Source organism: Quercus robur, chromosome 2 (genome assembly GCF_932294415.1).
Source record: "Quercus robur chromosome 2, dhQueRobu3.1, whole genome shotgun sequence".
Taxonomy (NCBI): Eukaryota; Viridiplantae; Streptophyta; class Magnoliopsida; order Fagales; family Fagaceae; genus Quercus; species Quercus robur.
This window is the reverse complement of record NC_065535.1, coordinates 54,641,760-54,660,203: the sequence shown is the minus strand read 5'-3', so window position 1 is coordinate 54,660,203 and position 18,444 is coordinate 54,641,760. Positions and strand designations below refer to the sequence as shown.

General features: G+C 37.1%; 1 protein-coding gene across 3 annotated transcripts in view; it reads left to right on the top strand.

Moving 5' to 3' along the window:
* The window catches only part of LOC126714045 (transcription factor MYB114-like), a 92,786-nt gene extending 92,070 nt beyond the window's left edge, over nucleotides 1-716 (top strand). For all 3 annotated transcript variants that reach the window (XM_050414033.1, XM_050414030.1, XM_050414032.1), the window contains one exon: nucleotides 143-716. In XM_050414033.1, the coding sequence (XP_050269990.1) occupies nucleotides 143-638 (496 nt within the window). In that variant the 3' untranslated portion in view covers nucleotides 639-716. The remainder of the gene's footprint in view (nucleotides 1-142) is intronic.
* Nucleotides 717-18,444: the final 17,728 nt, after the last annotated feature.

The window sequence follows — 18,444 nt, the reverse complement described above, 5'->3', positions numbered from 1 at the left end:
CTCGCTAAAAACCAAAAGTCATTTGCCACTAATTTTTTCCCTTATTGTTTATGCATGATAACATGGTCTTCTTTAATAAACAGATTACAATTTAATCAATAATTATTTTAACTTTTTTTTCTTTTTTTCTTTTTTTGTATAGATGGTCACTTATTGCAGGTAGACTTCCGGGAAGAACAGCTAATGATGTGAAAAACTATTGGAATACACACCTCCTCAAAAAGGGAAGTTCCCACATCACCAAGCTGAAAGAAAAGCCCCAAGATATGGTGAAAGTGAACGTAATAAAACCAAAACCTAGGACTTTCTCCAAAAACTTAACTAGGTTAAGTGGGAAATCTGCAATTGGAGGAAGCTTTCAAAAAAAGGAAGATGTCAGAGACATATCGCAAACACCAATGCAATCGGAAAGTAGGATTAACTGGTGGAAAAGCTTGTCAAATTGCGGGGAACTTGATGAGAGAGCCACATGTACGCAATGTGGCAGGTTGAATGAAGCGCCCAAAGAAACCTTTTGGGCGGAGGAAATGGTACCAGAGGCAAAAGCTGTGGGAGACACTCTAGATGAGGATGTCCTGAATTATTGGGGTGACTCATCTCTTGATATAGACCTTTGGGAGTTTCTCAATGCAGAATAGGAATAATCGTATAAGGCAAAAAAAAAAAAAAACTTGTTTTACAATGTACGTGTGTATAAAACATACTACTGTGTAAAACAAACATCTAGTAAAATAGTCTTTATATAGTTTTTCTTATTATTATTGATCCGGTGTTTTTCCTTGTTACGTGTGTATAAAACATACTACTGTGTAAAACAAACACCGCCCCTAGTATAATAGTCTTTATATAGTTTTTCTTATTATTATTGATCCAGTGTTTTTCCTTGTTATTATTGTCCAAATTAATTGGATGTGGGGAGATTTATGAAATAAAAGGACTAGAGGTGGTGTTTATGACAGTTTAAAGTCTATCTTTAGAGTAAGCGTTCGGTTAGGCTGTGGCGTAAAATGCCAGCCAATAAGAGGCTGCCACATCATCAATTAAAATATCTTTTCTCTTTCTCTCTTACTCTCTCTCTTGTCTTCTCCATTTCACAGGTCTCTCTCTTCTCTCTTTTTTCTTTCTTTCTCACTTGTTCTCTTCCTCTCTCAAGCCCTCTCACCCATACCTTTCTTCTCCATCTAAAATCAAATCCAATTAAAAGTTTCAAGGCCATCAGCCCCTCCCTCAACTCTCTGAAACTCTCTTCTCTCTGAAACTCTCCTCTTTTAACTCTTCGCTTGCTCGGTGCTTGTGGGTTTTGTGTGGATTTTCTTTGATTTATTTTTTTTTTTGTGGGTTTCTGTGCCTATGGTGTTGCCGTGGTGGTGAGGTGGGTTTTTGCCGTGGTTGTGGGGGTGAGGTGGAGGGTGTGGGTTTGTGGATTGGCGTGGTGGAAGTCTGGGTTTGTGGATCTGCGTGGTGGAGGCCTGAGTTTCTAGATCGGTGTAGTGGAGGGCATGGGTCAGCATGGTGGAGGGCGTGGTAAATCGGCGTGGTGGAGGTCTAACCTTGCTTTGTGTTGATCGGTGGCTGAGTATGCTTTGGGTAGATCGGTAACCGTGGGTTTTTGTGTGTTAGAGGTGGTGGTGGTGGGGACTGGGTTGCTGTTTTTTTTTTTTTTTTTTTTTTTTGGTGGTTGCTGGGGGGTGTGTGTGGTCGTGGGGTGGTGTGTGTGGTGGTGGGGTGGTGGGTGGGTGTTAGAGGTGGTGGTGGTGTGTGTATCGGTGGTGGGGACTGTGGGGTTGCTGGGTTTTTTTTTTTTTTTTGGGTGGTTGCTGTGGGGTGTGTGTGGACCATAGCTGTTGAGATGAGAGTATGGACCAACTTCTACATATAAACTTTTGCATAGAACCTTTGCTTACATTGCTCCACACAATTTTTCTGCCCCGAGGAATGCTCCAAAAGTTTTATTGAATTTACATCATCATTTTGAGTTTATACGTGGCATTTCATAGCCAAATCTATGATAGTATTTAAAAAACAAAGTCGCATTAACATCCCTTCCAATCTTATGAGGATAAAAATGGTTAAAATACATTGTTTCCCTCTATCTTTTTTCATTAGTTTTATTGTCTGATGGAGAAAAATGAGGTGACAATTTTACTAACGTGACAAATCATTTTTATTAAATAATTGCACATATACAATCATGATTTATTTTGGCTTGAATCAGTTTCTTTTCCCTAGTTCAAACTCATACTCATGGCTTATTTTCACTGCCAATCAAGGGCGAAGTCAGAAATTTTTGTTTAGGGGCTAAGTTGCGATACTAATATATTTATCAAGACAACTCCCCTCCACACATATATATACACACTTTTTTGTTTGATAATTTATATATATACATACACCCAAAATGCAGTTATAGGGACAGTTCAGACCACCCTAAATGCGGGAACAGTCTTTGTTACACTTTTCCCTAATTTTAATATGTCCCTTAAAGATCCCCATCTTTGTGATGCTCTTAAGGTACAGGTCCAAATTACAGGAGCCTCCCAGGTGCAAGACACATTTGCTGCCACCCTCCACTACCAGCTTGCCTATAGACTACAGAATCATGCTTTCGACATGGCGGTCCCGGATATGGCTCAATCTAATGATGCCTTATTAATTCAAGTTGATCCTAGAATGACACCTATGTGTACCTTTGTTCCAAGACAACTCAATAGAGAGCAGATGACTTCTCTCTTTCTAGAGTCATGGATTACGAAATATGAGATGCTCCATCAAGCGGCTAAACCAATTCAATCAAAGACTCCTCTTTTTATCAGAAAAGAGAATAGGGAAGTAGAGACAAAATTCCTAGCAGCTCCTTCAGAAAAGAAGATGTAAAAGTCTTTCCAACACAGATTGCTATGCTCCAACCAATCTCGTATGTTAAAGAAGATGGTCTTAAGATCCAAGGATTTCGAGAAGATGGGAAGCCTTGCCATGAAGGAAAATCATCCATTGGCCACATCTGGTGGGATGTTTGTGATTGTATTGATTGGCAAGAAGAAGAGATGTTTGAAGCAGATCCTTCGCAAAGAAAGAAAAAATCTTTCCAGCAAAAACTTAAAGAAAGATATGAGGCCGGAGATCCAGAAGTTGACCTTCTTGGAGAACCATCTGGAAAATTTGACTATTATGCTCTTTACCCTAGAACCAGAAAACAAACCCTTCCCTCCTTCCCTTCTTGCAAAGAAAATCTAAACCAGCACCAGAAACCTTCATTGATCCCATATTACCAAAAGGTCCTTCCACAAATACCAAAATACCAGTTACTCCCTACTACACAAATACATAACCCATCATCTTGTTACATGTTTGACTAAGCTTCACCTTCCTATTCTCAAAACTTTCCTCCACTAGAAAGTTTTGATCATCCCCAGACCAATACCAAACATATTTGGAAAATCAAAAACCCTGTCGGAACCAACCCAGATGGAACCAAAAAACAAGTCTCTTCTGCAGAAGCAGCCTTAAACTAGCAAGCAGAAAAAGTTGTGGCTCAAAATAAAGTCCTCTCAAAGATACTTGATAATCAGCAAAAGATGGCAGAGGTAGTTACTCACACCTTTTCCACCTTAAATGCTTTAGTCCAAGATTTGAAGAAAAAAATTAAAATTGTTGAACAGGAGTTGGCCACAATTACCTCTACAGTCAAAGACATGTCTGTCTCTTTCCCTCTTATTGGACAAAAAGAAAAGGAAAGGAAGCAATTGTTGCTATAGCTTCAATCTATGGAAAGATCACAGAAAGAACCTACTCTCACTCCTCCCATACATGTCCAAATGCCTCTCCAGTCACGACAATCATAATACAAAGACTTGTCGGTACCACCGACCTCCCCATTTTCACCAACTTCTCCTTATCAAAATCTCCAACCACTAGTTATAACACATCCTAACTTCAATCCCTTCAAACCAAGTGGAATATTTCCAGCCATCACATACTCTACCTTACCTCAACCAGAGTCCCAAAGTAAAGCACAAAATAAGTCCTCCCCAATAAAAAGGGAGAAAGAACCATTATACCAACCTCCAGATCCAACCATAGGAGCCTCTTCAAGGCCTCCAGACATGAATATGTTAGCCATGAATCCTGATCCCCCAAACCCAATCTCTTCATTTCTCAGAACTTTCACCCTTGAAGATCCCAAAGAACCTTTTGTGCTCCCTATAATAGAAGACTCAGACTTGTCTGATCTTGGTTTGGAGGAAATATTCATGACTGATCCAAAAGAAGAAGAGGAAGATGATGTTCTCCGTCCCCAAAGGCCTCCATCTCTGCCACCAATCTTTTCTCCACCACCTTTTGTCCCAAATCACCAAACCAGATTGTCTTACTCAACAACTACAGATTCAAAACATTTGTTTACTCTTGATAATGTTCCTCCCTCTAAATGGCATGATGAGTTTTTTAATATGTACTCCTGGTGCATATCTGAACTTCAAACTCCAAATGCCACTGTTTCTCAGATTATTGCCAAGTTTATTGCAAGGATTATAGGAAGATTACGAGAATGGTGGATCAATTTGGGAGAATACAGACAGAGACAGGCAGCCCAATGTAATACATTGGAGGATTTCTTTACAATTGTCCATAATGAATTTCTGGGTGCAGTAACTCATTATAAGGAGGTAGCACGAGAAGAATTTTTGCTGATGAAATGTTGCTCATTTCAAAGAAAAGATTTGGAGAAACATTTTGATAAGATGTATAGAAGATATTACTCTTTCAATGGTATGGATGATGTCAATGCCAAGCATACCTTCCTCAATTCCCTCCCAGAACCATTAGGGGATGAGACACTTCGCATGATGAATCTCCAGAAAATAACTCTGCAACAAGCCTCCTTAGGAGAAATTTACTAGCATGCTCTCATTGCCCTTGAAAAACTCTGTAACTAGAGAAAATTTCTTTCAGAAATAGACAAAGTTCATAGCAAGCTCAGAGATAATTGCAAAAGAAAGGATTTGCAGATAAAGTGTTATGACAAGAGTTGTTCCTGTTCAACAAAGAGAAGAGATCATTTCAAGAAATACTCCTGGAAGAAAAAACATTATGCAAGTCCCAAGAAAAGATTTTCAAAAAAGAAAAATTGGAAGTTTCTTCGACGAAAGCAGTTTAAAGGAAAAACTTCAAAAGTCTGCTTTGTATGCAGAAGACCGGGACATTTTGCAAAAAATTGCCCAAAGAAGGAGAAAGCAGCCAAGCTTCTTGAACAAGCCTAGATCCATGCAGAGGATACTCCATTTTCAGACGTAGAATCACTTTTCTCGTTGGATGATGAGTATTCCCCTCAAGCTTTGGTTGTCATGGCCTATTCCACTTTAGAGGAAGATACAGATCCAGACAATGATGAAGACTCAGAACCAGAAATCCAAACCATCTATACATCCCAGCCTATTATAGCTCCTTTAACCAATCCCACCCCTATAGCCCAGGTACACATCCTCCAAGACACCTACTCCAGACCTATCTCGGTAATAGCCCTGTTTAATACGGGGGCAGTAGCCACAATTCTCCACACCCCAAGATTTTGCCTGCAGAATGTTGGTTGCCCCATAATCAAATGTTCAGAGCGGCAAATGGTGAAACATTCCTTATCACTTTGAAAAGTAAACCTCTGTTCATCAGAATCTTTCCAACTCTCATCATTAGACACCAAGTCCTTCGATCCCCTCTCACAGGAAGAGACCTTCTCATAGGATTTGATCTCCTACATCAAATTCCTAACCTTAGATGGTCCTCAAAAGGACTTATGCACAAGCAACACCTTCTCACATGGACCCAAGTCCCCCATCTGTTCACAATTGACCCCTTTCAGTCTTTAAAACTCCAGATTATCCATGACTGTTGTGCAAATACCCACTTTGAATTCCTTCTTAAGAATTCAAATCCTCTGTGGAAAAACCCCAACTTTTTCATATCCCTTCCCTTCAAGAGAAATGAAGATGTTAATCCCACAAAAGCCAATCATCGGGGAATGAATCTTGAACATTTAACCTTAGCCAAACAAGAGCTCGCCACCCTCCTTTCTGAAGGCCTTATTGAACCAACAACTTCTCCATGGGCATGTGAAGCCTTTTATGTTAATAAGCATTCTGAACAAGTCAGAGGAAAACTCAGATTGGTGATTAATTATCAGGATCTCAATCACTTCCTTGCAGATGATAAATTCCCCCTGCCAAACAAAAGTGCACTCTTTCAACATCTTTCAAGTGCAAAAATTTTCTCAAAGTTTGATCTAAAAGCAGGATTTTGGCAATTGGGAATCCATCCAGAAGAAAGATACAAAACAGTTTTTTGCATCCCTGATCACCACTATCAATGGACTGTCATGCCTTTTGGTCTAAAAAATGCTCCATCCCAATTCCAAAAGGCAATGGTAACGTTGTTCCAGCCACTCCTGAACAATGCATTGATTTACGTAGATGATATTCTCCTGTTTTCCAAGGATGAAGAATCCTATGAGAAGTTGCACACTGAATTCTATAATTTAGTGAAATCACAAGGGATCATGCTCTCGGAAAAGAAGATGATCATTGGACAATCCTCTATAGATTTCTTGGGGGTAAATATTTCAGATGGAAAGTATGTATTACAACCTCACATAGCTGCCTCTCTTGGTCAATTCCCAGATAGGCTCACAAGTGCCAAACAGATACAGCAGTTTCTTGGAATTGTTAATTACATGTCAGATTTCATTCCTAAAATCTCCAAGTATAGAAATTCTCTAGCCCAACTGCTGAAAAAATCTCCCCCAGAATGGGATATTGCAAAAATTGGAAACAGTTGAAAAAATTGGCAAAAAAGCTTCCTCCTTTGCAAATCCCAGGAACAGGTAAACGGATATTGCAAACAGATGCAAGTGATGAGTATTGGGCAGCAGCTCTTTTTGAAGAACTTGATGGTAAAAGAAATATTTGTGGGTATAAGAGTGGTGCATTTAAACCTTCAGAATTACACTACCACTCTACTTTTAAGGAGATTCTTACAGTCAAACATGGAATTGAAAAATTCCAATTTCATCTTCTTGGGCATCACTTCCTGGTAGAAATGGATATGTCTTCCTTCTCTAAAATGCTTCAGTTCAAAAGGAAAATGCTTCCACACCCCCAGTTACTCAGATGGCCAAATTGGTTTTCACAGTGGTCCTTCCAAGTCAAGCACATCAAAGGAAGAGATAACCTTATCACTGATTATCTTTCCAGAAAGCCTCCAATCCTCAATACCACAATTCTTCCTTCCCCCTTATGTGTATACCCTGTTACAGATCCTTCCTCATCATCAAATCCTTTTCCTGCAATTCCTAGTGATATCCTTAACATGATAGAGAATCTCCCTCTAGAAATAAAAGACCAAATAAAGACCTTAACTCTTCAAGCCAGAGTCAAAAGAATTATCAGAATCCTTCATAATTATCTCAGAAATCACCAACCCCACTTCCTTGCTATTTTCCCTGATATTGACCAACCATGGAAAACCCATTTTGCCTTCTGGATAACAAATTGGACGGTTGCACATTATTTCTACATGTGGTACTTACTCAATGAGTATCATTTGTGCATCCATTTTGAACTAGAATTTTACAAATATATTTTCCCACGTGAAAATAGATATTTCCATAAATTCTGGGTTAACATTTTGAAAAATGATGCCTATGATGGAGAATGGATAAAATATCCTTCCACAGAACATCCAAGATTTGCAAGCAAGATTACTTCAGCAACTTTGATTGTTAAGCTTAACTCCAAAAATGATGTTCGTACAAAAGGACTTTTCTACCCTACAGAAATACAGTGGCTTACCAATCCAGATGGCACTTTACACACATATTGAGACCCATCTTGGGTATCCTGTTACTATGCTCTCACACTGACAGAATCTCTAAATAAAGGGATCTTATCTCAAGCAGTACACATGGACCCAGAAACCTGTAGAAAGCAATTACCACATGAAGACCATTGGGAAATGCCAAATCCTCTTGAGGGGTATGATGACCCCTATTACCATAACCATGATGCAGATGTAAATGTTGATGTGGATGAAGAATGGTTCCAAGGAAGAGATGGATGGGACTAGACTTTCCTAATATATATATATATATATATATATATATTTATATATATATATTTTTTTAAAAAAGACCCTAGAAACGTCTTTAGACGTTTCATCCTTATCCTTCCAACATACCTTACAGTGATCTTCCCAGCTGTCCATTTCTGCAGTAAGGACCCCTACCATGCACCTGCTTCACAGCCTAATCATGCCAAACTGAGGCCTCTGCCCCTTTAGCCAGGTGTCAACATGGAGCCAGCCCCTACTCTCTCTTCAAAGATTATTGTACTCTGAATGTAAGATATTTCTGTAAAAGTTTTCCTTATAAATAACCCCCAAAGGGCTTTGTAAAAAAGCAGAGTGAAGAAAGGAAAAAAGAATCCCTATAAGATGTCCAGCAGCATATCCAATGTAAAAAAGTTGTTAAGTCTAATAATATCCTTCAGTTTGCTGTATTTAGTTATGTGTTCCATTCCTTATTTTCATGTAATTTTTTATCTCTTCTTAGTCGTATATTTTGTAAACCAATTTCCATAATCTTCTTACACCCTCTATTTCAATCTTCCCTCTAGCTTCTGTTTTGTTCTTTTGACCTAATAGCGATCTTTCATAAAATAAAATTCATTTTTACCATTTTCATAGTGAAATTCTTAAAAAGTTTCATTTTCAATACAAATTATCAAATTTTATACTAAAGTGATTAAAAATATTTCAATTAAACTAATGAAATTTTTAAAAACATAACATGAATGATCCAAAACTTGGAGGAATAAGTTAGGCTCCAAACATATTTGAAGTTATTTTGTTCTAATCCATTATGTGGCAATTAAAAAGACATTTCATATGTAGTTTTAGTATCTGTCGGGGACGTTTTTCTGACATGGGCCAAAAATGTGATATTAGCCTAAATCTCTCCTTGGGTTCCTTAGAAGTGTTTATTGTGGAGAATCAAGGCCAAATTTCCAAATTTATAATGAACAAAAGGCTAATGGTTCTTTGACAAGAGAGAATCAAAATGCTAATAACAAAAGTATAGAAAAAGCATAAAAACATAACAGGTCTGAAATTTTGACCCACAGTCACCGAGAAGAGGAAGTTGAGAGAGGTTGTGAGGAAGAGAGCGAAGGTTCCCCTATACTCATATTTCCACCCCTAAGGTTCAGAATTGTGAAATGTTTCCTGACTCAGTGGGTTTTTTCTCTCAAGTTTCAGCTCTATGGGGAAAACGTGGTTCAACAGGTCTGAAACTTCGACCCACAGTCACCGAAAAGAGGAAGAGAGAGAAGGTTCCCCTATACCCATATTTCCACCCCCAAACTTCGGAATTGTGAGATTGTTGACTGGCTGAATGGGCTTTTACTCTGAAGCTTCAGGTATGTGGGTAGAACGTGGTTGATTTTGTTTTGAATTGATAAGAGAGTTTTATATAGAGTTTGGGGTGTTGCTAATAACTGGTTTTTGAGTAGTGGAAGAAGCTTTTATTCCCCATGATACTAATTTGGTGTTTTGGCTAAAAATTAGTTTGACATGCTTTTAGCATGAGTTTGGAAACAAAGTTGTTTCCTCTTCATGGCTACTGTCTCTAGTCTTTGCAGGTTTTGGAAAACTACATTTGGGTGACTGAGTGGGATAGGCTATTCAGCCTTTTTCTTAGAGTAAGTTGTGTTTTGGTGTGGAAAATGGAGCTAGGCTGAAAATTAGGGGCACAGTCACCTAGAGCATGAAAGCTCTTTTAAGGTGGAAATTCTGGGTCCAAGACCTCCTCCATGAGCCTGAGGTGCTACTAGTGTCCCTTGCCCACTTGGTGGCACACATGGGTTGGGCTCATGCAAAAGTTCCGAAAGGAACCGACTCATACCCTCCAAACCACACTTCCTCAATTTCCCCCATAAGTCACCTGGGCTTGAGCCATGCTTAAAAGAATAAAATAAAACATAATACATGAATTGGGCTTGTAAAAAAAATGTATAACAAAAATGGGTATCAACATTAACCCCCCGAGCACATGTGGCGCTTGAGGCATGTGTGTGAGTAGTTGATGTTTTCCATTGCTTGTAGATGTCATGGATTTGGGAATTAATTTTTCCCAACTACTCCTCTTTTTCTTTTTTTTTTTTTTTCTTTTTTTTTGTGTGTGGAGATGATACTTGTCGATGAAGCCCATTTGTAGAGATGTCTTGATCACGAGTCCAAGAAAGTCGAGTTGTAACCTAATGATATTAGGTAGGTCCAACATGAAATGCTCCTTGATTTTTATGTCCATATGTAGCTTTAGAACTTTTTTTTTTAATTAGTCTTTCTTTTCATACTTGCAATGGTAACTTTAGCATTTACCTTAGGAACTTTCACTTCCTTGACACCTTGGTAACTTTGGCTTTCCTCCTTTGTATTCTTTGACTTCATACTACATAGGTGGCTTTAGCATTTCTTCCATTAAAACCTTGGACTTTCATGCCACTTAGAGCAATTACATCAGCTTGAGCATAGGATTCCGTCTATTTTACACTTAAAACCTACTTTTTCTATTTTACACACCCATTTTTACAAAACACCCACATCAGTTTATCTATTCTACACATTTATTCAATAAAATATTCAAAATTTTACAATTTTTTATTACTCTCCCTCATCGCCCCTCTCTCTCACAGACCAACACTCCTTCATAGACCAACACTCCCTCACAGACCCAAACCCAACACTCCCTCATAAACCTAGACTCAACATGCAAAGATCGGTCTTCTTGTTTGGTTTGCCGACCTAGACCTAGCCTTTTTTGTTGTTAATTTTCTTTATTTCTTGTTTGGTTGATGAAAAAGTGGTGGAAAAGAGTAGAAATAGAAGGAAAGGCGACCAGCAACCAAAGATCTATTGATTTTCTCTGTGTTTGGTTAATTTTCTTTATTTCTTGTTTTCTCTGTGTTTTTCTTGACACCCAAACAAATCTTATGTAATACTAATTTCTTGTTTTACTTGATTTTGGAGGAAATTTTTTGATGTGGTGTTCTTTGTTGATGAATGTGTGGTGTTCTCTGTTGATCGGCGGCAGTGAGAGTGAGATGAGACTGAGAGCAAGAGCAACCAGAGACACAGAGAGAAGAAGAGAGAAAAAACTAATAAAAAAATAAATGGAAGCACTACAGTAACCGTGCATATATGCACGGTTAATGTAGCAATTGTGCATAAATGCACAATTCTACACCCACTAATATGGGTGTTTTTTGGGCCAAAATGTGTAAAAAGACTACCTTTTTCTATTTTACAATACTATCCACCAGCTAATGTAATTGCTCTTAATTGCTTTAGTTTTGCATCTGGTAACTTTTCTTTCATTTAGGATTTAGCTAACACATCATTTGCTTCTTCCTTGTCTCTTTTCTTCTCATTTTTAGTGGCCTTCACGCCACTTTGCTTCAATAGGCCTTTGTTTTTCCTTGATTCATGCCACTTTGCTTCCCTAGCAATACAACTTTCATATTTTGATCTATTCTTTGTTATTTTCTTTACGAGCTGTGAATATTTGCTTTAACCCCCATTTGGCAGTGAGATGATGGCAGTGAAATGGAGTTTTTTTTTGGGTGTAGAGCATAAATTTGAATAGTTGAGCACCATCATTCTTTGAGCAAACTTAATAAACGCAAATGCATGATGCCCACCTTGGTGAGTTGGATTTTTTCTTTTTTTGGCTATGCCTTGGTTGTGCTTGTTGATATGTTGAATGTGTTGTTCAATTTTGGGTGGCTTTTCCTTGGAAAAATGATAGCCTCATTGCATCGATTCATGAGGTTGAGCCATTGTTCTCATTGAAGCCGAAGCTCATGTCGAAGCCGATTCCCATTGATTTTGATAGTCATGGAAATTAGTTTGTGATGCAGCTATGCTTGACTTCGTGTTGGAAGTAAATTGTCCCCATTGTTTGTTGTAAATTTGAATGAGCAAATTGGGTCCATATGATGAGATGATGATGAAACTACACATTGAGGATGATTCAATTTTTCAGTAGCTTTATTGTTGGCCAATTTGGTGAGATCGTGTTTGCCAAGATTAATTTCGATGAAGTCATAGCCATGAGCAATACTACTAGCTGTCTTGGGACAGCTTATTTAAGATAGAATGGAGCGAAGATATCACTTGGCGATGTAGTATAGGGGTGTGACATAGCTACTACATTGGTTGGCAGCCCCCTGTATCGTATTCTTGCGATGAATGCAAGTAAGAGTGATAGTCACCAGTGGTAGTCGCTTCTTGATTCAGCAAGCTTGAAATGAAAGTGTAGGAATGAAACTTGAATTTCTAGTGCAGGGGTGCATAGCGGTTGAGTAAGCCTTTAGCCCCCAGCAATGCTGATGAATGAATTATTGGGTTGTTTGCATAACCGCTTAATCATTGTGAAATACTAAGAGTTGATGCCATTGAGAGTAAGCCATGTGTTGCATAGCTTGATTATTAGCATGAATTGGTGGAGCCGAAGTTGTTGATTCCATGTTGCAGCCACTATTCCTTCAATGTAATTGTCAATTGTCTAGATACTTTTCCGTTTGTTTGAGAATGAAGCCGCGATTTCTCTAGCAAGTTAAAATTTGTTGTGGCAAGTCAAAACTCACTGCCAACCCCTTTTCATGCCAATAGGGATTGTTAAGTGTGTTGTAGCATAATTTCTTGTAAGATGACTTTGGCATAGACAATCATGATGCCGTTGTTGGCACTTTCATTCTCGAGGCCAATTCCATTGCCAATGTATCATTTTCTAAGATTTAAGCTGTTGTGGACAGCTGCGTAGAGCTATAATAGATGGTACCATGGCAGACGTTAGTAACTTTGAACCATTTTAGTTTGTCTCTCACTTGCAACTTCGAAGTAAAGAAGAGAGTGACTACAAGCCAAGGTCCCAAAGATGGTGACATTGGATGGGGACTACGAAATTACTTCAACTTTTTCCTTCACCTCCTTTCTTGCTTTCTTTTATTTTATTTTATTTTTTTATTTTTTTTATCCAATTGTCTTGTATTGAGTCCCAAGCTTTGAAATTTCGTACTAGTTGAATTGTGTAATATGGGTTGCTACCTTGGAGGCAATTTCTCTTGCATTTCACCCTTGTGGACAACTCACTTATGTATAGAGCAGCTCCTATCTAGTTTTATTGGTGCCAATTTGAGTTTGTATTGTCATGGTTAGTAGATACAATTTGCATTTTGTACAAAACAAACATGTATGACATTTGGATGTAAATTTTGTATTTTGGAATGAAAAAATGATTTGTACCTCAAGGATGCATATGAATTTGTACCTTTTTTTGACAGGTTGCAAAAATAGCCCTTATGCGGTTATGAATGCTTTGATATGTTGAGGAAAACTTGCTTGAAAAGATCTTGCATACCTTGTAGTTGAGTAGCATAGCTTTGATAGATTGTACACACTTAGTCTCTTGAGAATGACTTATGCTTGATTGGATATGTTGTGAATTTGATTTTGCCTTCTTTGGTCTTTGCAGGTCTTGAAAAACTACATTTGAGTGGCTGAGTGGGCTAGGCTGTTCAGCCTTTTTCTTAGAGTCAGCTGTGTTTTGGTGTGGAATATGGAGATTGACTGAAAATTAGGGGCATAGTCAACTAGAGCATGAAAGCTCTTTTGAGGTGGCAATTCTTGGTATAAGACCTCCTTCATGAGCCTAAGGTGCTACCAGTGTTCCTTACCCACTTGGTGGCACGCATGGGTTGGGCTCATGCAAAAGTTCCAAAAGGAACCGACCCATACCCTCCAAATCACACTTCCTCAATTTTCCCCATAAGTTGCATGGACTTGGGCCATGCTTAAAAGAATAAAATAAAACATAATACATGAATTGGGCTTGTAAAAAAAATGTGTCGTGAAAATGAGTATCGATAGTATCAAGATTTTTTTAAGGAGTGAATGACTTGTCAATAGCCACATAACAGGTTGAAAAAGATAAATCCAAATATGTTTGGTGCGAAACTTTAGCAAATATTTAACAGATATAAGAGCATATTTTACAATAAAAAAAAATGAAAAAAATAAAGTTAAGTTTCTATAACTATTGGACCAATTAATTTTTTTAAGAGTATCATTGGACTAATTCAAATAATTAAAATATTTGGGGGGGGAACAACTTTTATTTTTGTAGGCTAAATTTTAAAAATATTAAAATAATTATATATATATATATATATATATAAAGGAAAATTTCAAAATTTTGGGGACTATGCATGGGCTTGGCCCTCAACCCGTGAACATATCTTCGTCCCTACGGTCAATTACCTTTGATAAAGTCAATTTGACAATCATTGTTGCCATCACGTGAAGAAAATCTAGACATGCATTCATGCAAAAACAAAAAAGTACAGCTTTCTACCGACTATCCTTTGGAGAGAGGGGTAGGATCCAGTATGGCCAAGAGCATACTATCTATCAGGTCTGTAAACTCTTCCAGAGGAAGATAAGCTTGGAATGTCCAATATAATCAACTAGTTCCAGATCTGTGACACAGCTTGAGGATGTATTGTTTGAGTTCACACCAATTTTATGTTGCTTGAAGTAATTAAACACTACTTGAGACAAAAGATTCATTTTTCACAAAGAGGAATGAGTTTGATACAATCTAACTTAACATAATTTTTTTGTGAAATGTACAAGTTAATAATGAGAATAAGAAAATTAAGGATACTTTATTTATAATAGTAACAACTAACAAGATTACAAGGCCTACAATTACAATGCCTAAGTTACAAAATCTAAGTTATTACAAGCCTAAGTATATGTTTTTAATATGCTTAGTGTTTTATATATATATATATATATATATATATATTTCTTGAGTACTCAAATATTGTTTCTTCTATTTATTGTTATTTTTCTTATCTTATAATTTTTTGTTGATTCTTGGGATTGGAAAGAGTGAAAAGTCACATGAGATATCAATTGAAAATAAAATAGAGTTTTTTTTAGAGATTGATTATGATAGTTTTTAGACCCCTTAAAACACAATTGAATTAACTTAGGTAATTAGCCAAGTTGTTATTAGTCCAATTTAACAAAACTAAGTTTTCACAATTGTGAGAGTGTCTTTTTCGGGATACTCAGGCCCAAGGATCCCGAGCCTGAGTGAAAAAGAAAAAGGGGATTTGGTGGACTGGGCCTTGACTCACCGCAGCTAAATGGCTGTTTAAGAATCAAGTGAATACAGAGAAATGCTCCTGACAAAAAAAGATGACAAACAGGGATATCGAGGAGTGCCAGAAATTAACAACGTAAGCTCAGAAAAAAGAAAAAAGCAGGATTAGCAAGACAATAAAAGAGAAGTACTGTGGGGATCCCGGGAACAATATTTAATTAAAGTATTATCTATTCGATCACAACAAGCTTACTAGGACGTGATACAAGGTCCAATCAAGCTCAAAAATTGCAGCCTTGAATGGCTATTTCAGCCTTCAAAACTTGCAAAGTTTGATTCTCGTTGGATCCGAGTATGTGCCATAGTTGCTTTTACAGGATATCGGGAAGCAGTATTTGTTTTCCCTTTATATTTTCTTTCTGCCTAAACTTTCTGATAATTTTCTAGAGAATCTCTTCCTTCTATTGTGTTTCTTTTCCCTTTTTCTCGCTGCCTTCTTCACAACCCATCCTCTCCTTTTATAGTGGAGTTTTCTGGGCGTCTTGGGGAACCGTTGGTTCCCCTGTTTTGGTCTTTTGCAAACAGAGTTCGTTCTGTCTTCATCATCTCGGTAAGTCCCCTTTTCCGTTTTCACTCATTCTTTCCTTCTCTTGGTTCTGGTTCCTTTGAAAGCTTCTGGTTGGCCATCCTCTTTGGGGCGTCCTGAGGTATGCCCTTCTCGGCATCTTCACTTCTGGTGTCTTTTACTTTTCCGTTTCTTTCCTATTTGGGCGGAATCCTGTTCTGCTCTTTTGAAATCGCTTTTGTTAACATTCTTCTTCCTTGTTTTGGTTCCCCGACGCCTTTTCTGTCTGTGCCATGAAGGGTCGCTTGCGTCCTTTTGTTTTTTTCTTTGTTTTTCTTTCTATCGATCTGTCCTGGTCTTCTTTTTTTCTTCGCGCTTGTTGATGGTGCCCGAGGATCCTTGCGCCTTGTATTTTGCTGTGATGTTCTCTCTTTTTCTTCTTTGGTTGCTTTTCCTTTTCTGGGCTTCGGGATCCTCAGGGCCTTTTGTATAATCCCTTTGGACTTGGTCTCTTCTTTTTTTCTTCTTCTGGGCTTAACTTACTCGTTCTTGGGCTTAGCTTATTCTTTCTTGGGCTTATTTTACTGTGAATTTTTTAGACCTCAACAACAATCAAAACAATCAAATCATGCAAAGCAGTGGAAAGATAAATAACATACAAATATGATCACCCAAGAAACCAAACCGGTAAAAACCTAGAGAGGATTTGACCTAGCTATCCTCAATGTAAACTTGAATCCACTATCTTGAAAGAATCGAAGTTCATACAATAAGACTTACAAGCCCCCACACTCGACTTCTTATTGCTACCCACCAGTAGAACTTACTGACACGACCATATGCAAGCTCCGAATCCACGGACTCCTTCTTTCTTGGATTCACCACCAGATACAAGCACACCCACTTGTGTTTTCTTTAAGCTTCAATGGCTGCAACTGAGTTGATTATCAAGGTGTAGATAAAATCTCCTCCTTGAAAACCCTAAGTTTGTGTAAAGGAAAGCTTCTCTAGATCTTACAAGAGATTTACATAAAGAGCAATATGAGCAACACTAAAACGTGGCTAGGGTTTGCCTTTTATACTTAGGATAAATTAGAAAACCCTAAACGTTTTAAACAACGAGGGCTAAGTTGGAAATTTGCAGAAAAACACATTCTGCTTGAGATTTGATCGATCGAGCCTAAACTTCAATCGATCGAGCCAAAGCTTCGATCGATCGAGCCAGGCCGAAATGCACAATAACTTCTGCATTAGCTTGATTCCAACTTTACATAAAATATACAACTTTGAGCAAGACTAAAACACTTCTAAACACATTGTTTTGATCATGATTTGCCAACAATACACATTAGTGTTCTAAATACATAAATACCTAAGTTTTTACAACCTAACAGATTAGAATGATAATTTCCCAAAGAATTCTTCATTTGGTTTATTGTTTTGTTACTTGTAGATCAAGTTTTTATTTATTTATTTATTTATTTTTTATATGTTAACCATTAAGTTTATTCCACAAGTTTGTTAGAATTGTAAGTGGTGAATAAAATTATTTTTTTTTTGAAATAAAATTTCAAAAGTTTAAACAAAACAAAAAATTATCTCATAATAAGTTAAAAATATATTATAGATACCATATAAATACTTTATTTAAATTCATTTTTGTATATAAAACTCATAAATATTTCAATTACTAAATAATAGTATATGACTTGATCATTCCATTTTATTTGAAAGAAGTATCTACATAAAACTTATGATATTTAAAAAAAAAAAAATGAAATTAGCTTATGAATTTTTCTATAATTTTAGTTTAGTTATCTCTCACAAAGTATGAAAAAATTACTCACATTTTTAAGCAAACAGAAAAAATGTACCATGTATGAGCACTTGTGTGTGTCTGTGTGTGTTTATATATATATATATATATATATATATAAGAGTTTGCTAGAAATTCATATTAAACCCAAATGAGTTTGCTTTCATCATTATCTTCAAATTGTCATTTTATAATTATCCCAGTCCTTTTGATTGAGGTGATAATGAACTCACTCAAATATATATATATATATATATATATATATATATATATATATATATATATTTATTTATTTAAAAAAAAATTAAAAAAGGAGCTCAATTGATGCATATTAGAAAATGGGAAAATGAAAACGATAAACTAGAGAAAAGAAATGTTAAATGTGCTCATCAAAGCAACCTCCAAAGATTAATTTTGATTAAATAATGGCAATATTCTATTATTTTTCTTTACCCCAACAATATTAAACTCTATGCTTCACCTACTTCTCTACTGATGATGCTAAAAATCGTCAGTAAGTTACACAGTCCTCATGTGCTTGAGAAAACACCTGTGAAACAAAAACAATGAAAACCCGAGGAGAGTACCGGTGTGGTACCGGCCGAAGACCCTTCGAAGGTTAAGTTAGAGAACTTTCATAGTTCTAGAGTGCCAAAGCTGGGGGAATTATATGTACCTTGGTTTGTGAGGGTCTTGGGGTTTTTATAGTAGCATGGGATTGATATTCGTTCCTTGGCTTAGAAGATCTTTCCTTGTGGGAGAGGTCTTCTTTAATTCGCATCTTATGGGATCTTTTCCTTATATGACTCTCTTGATTAGGGTTAAGCGTGGGGTATAAGATATTTCCTT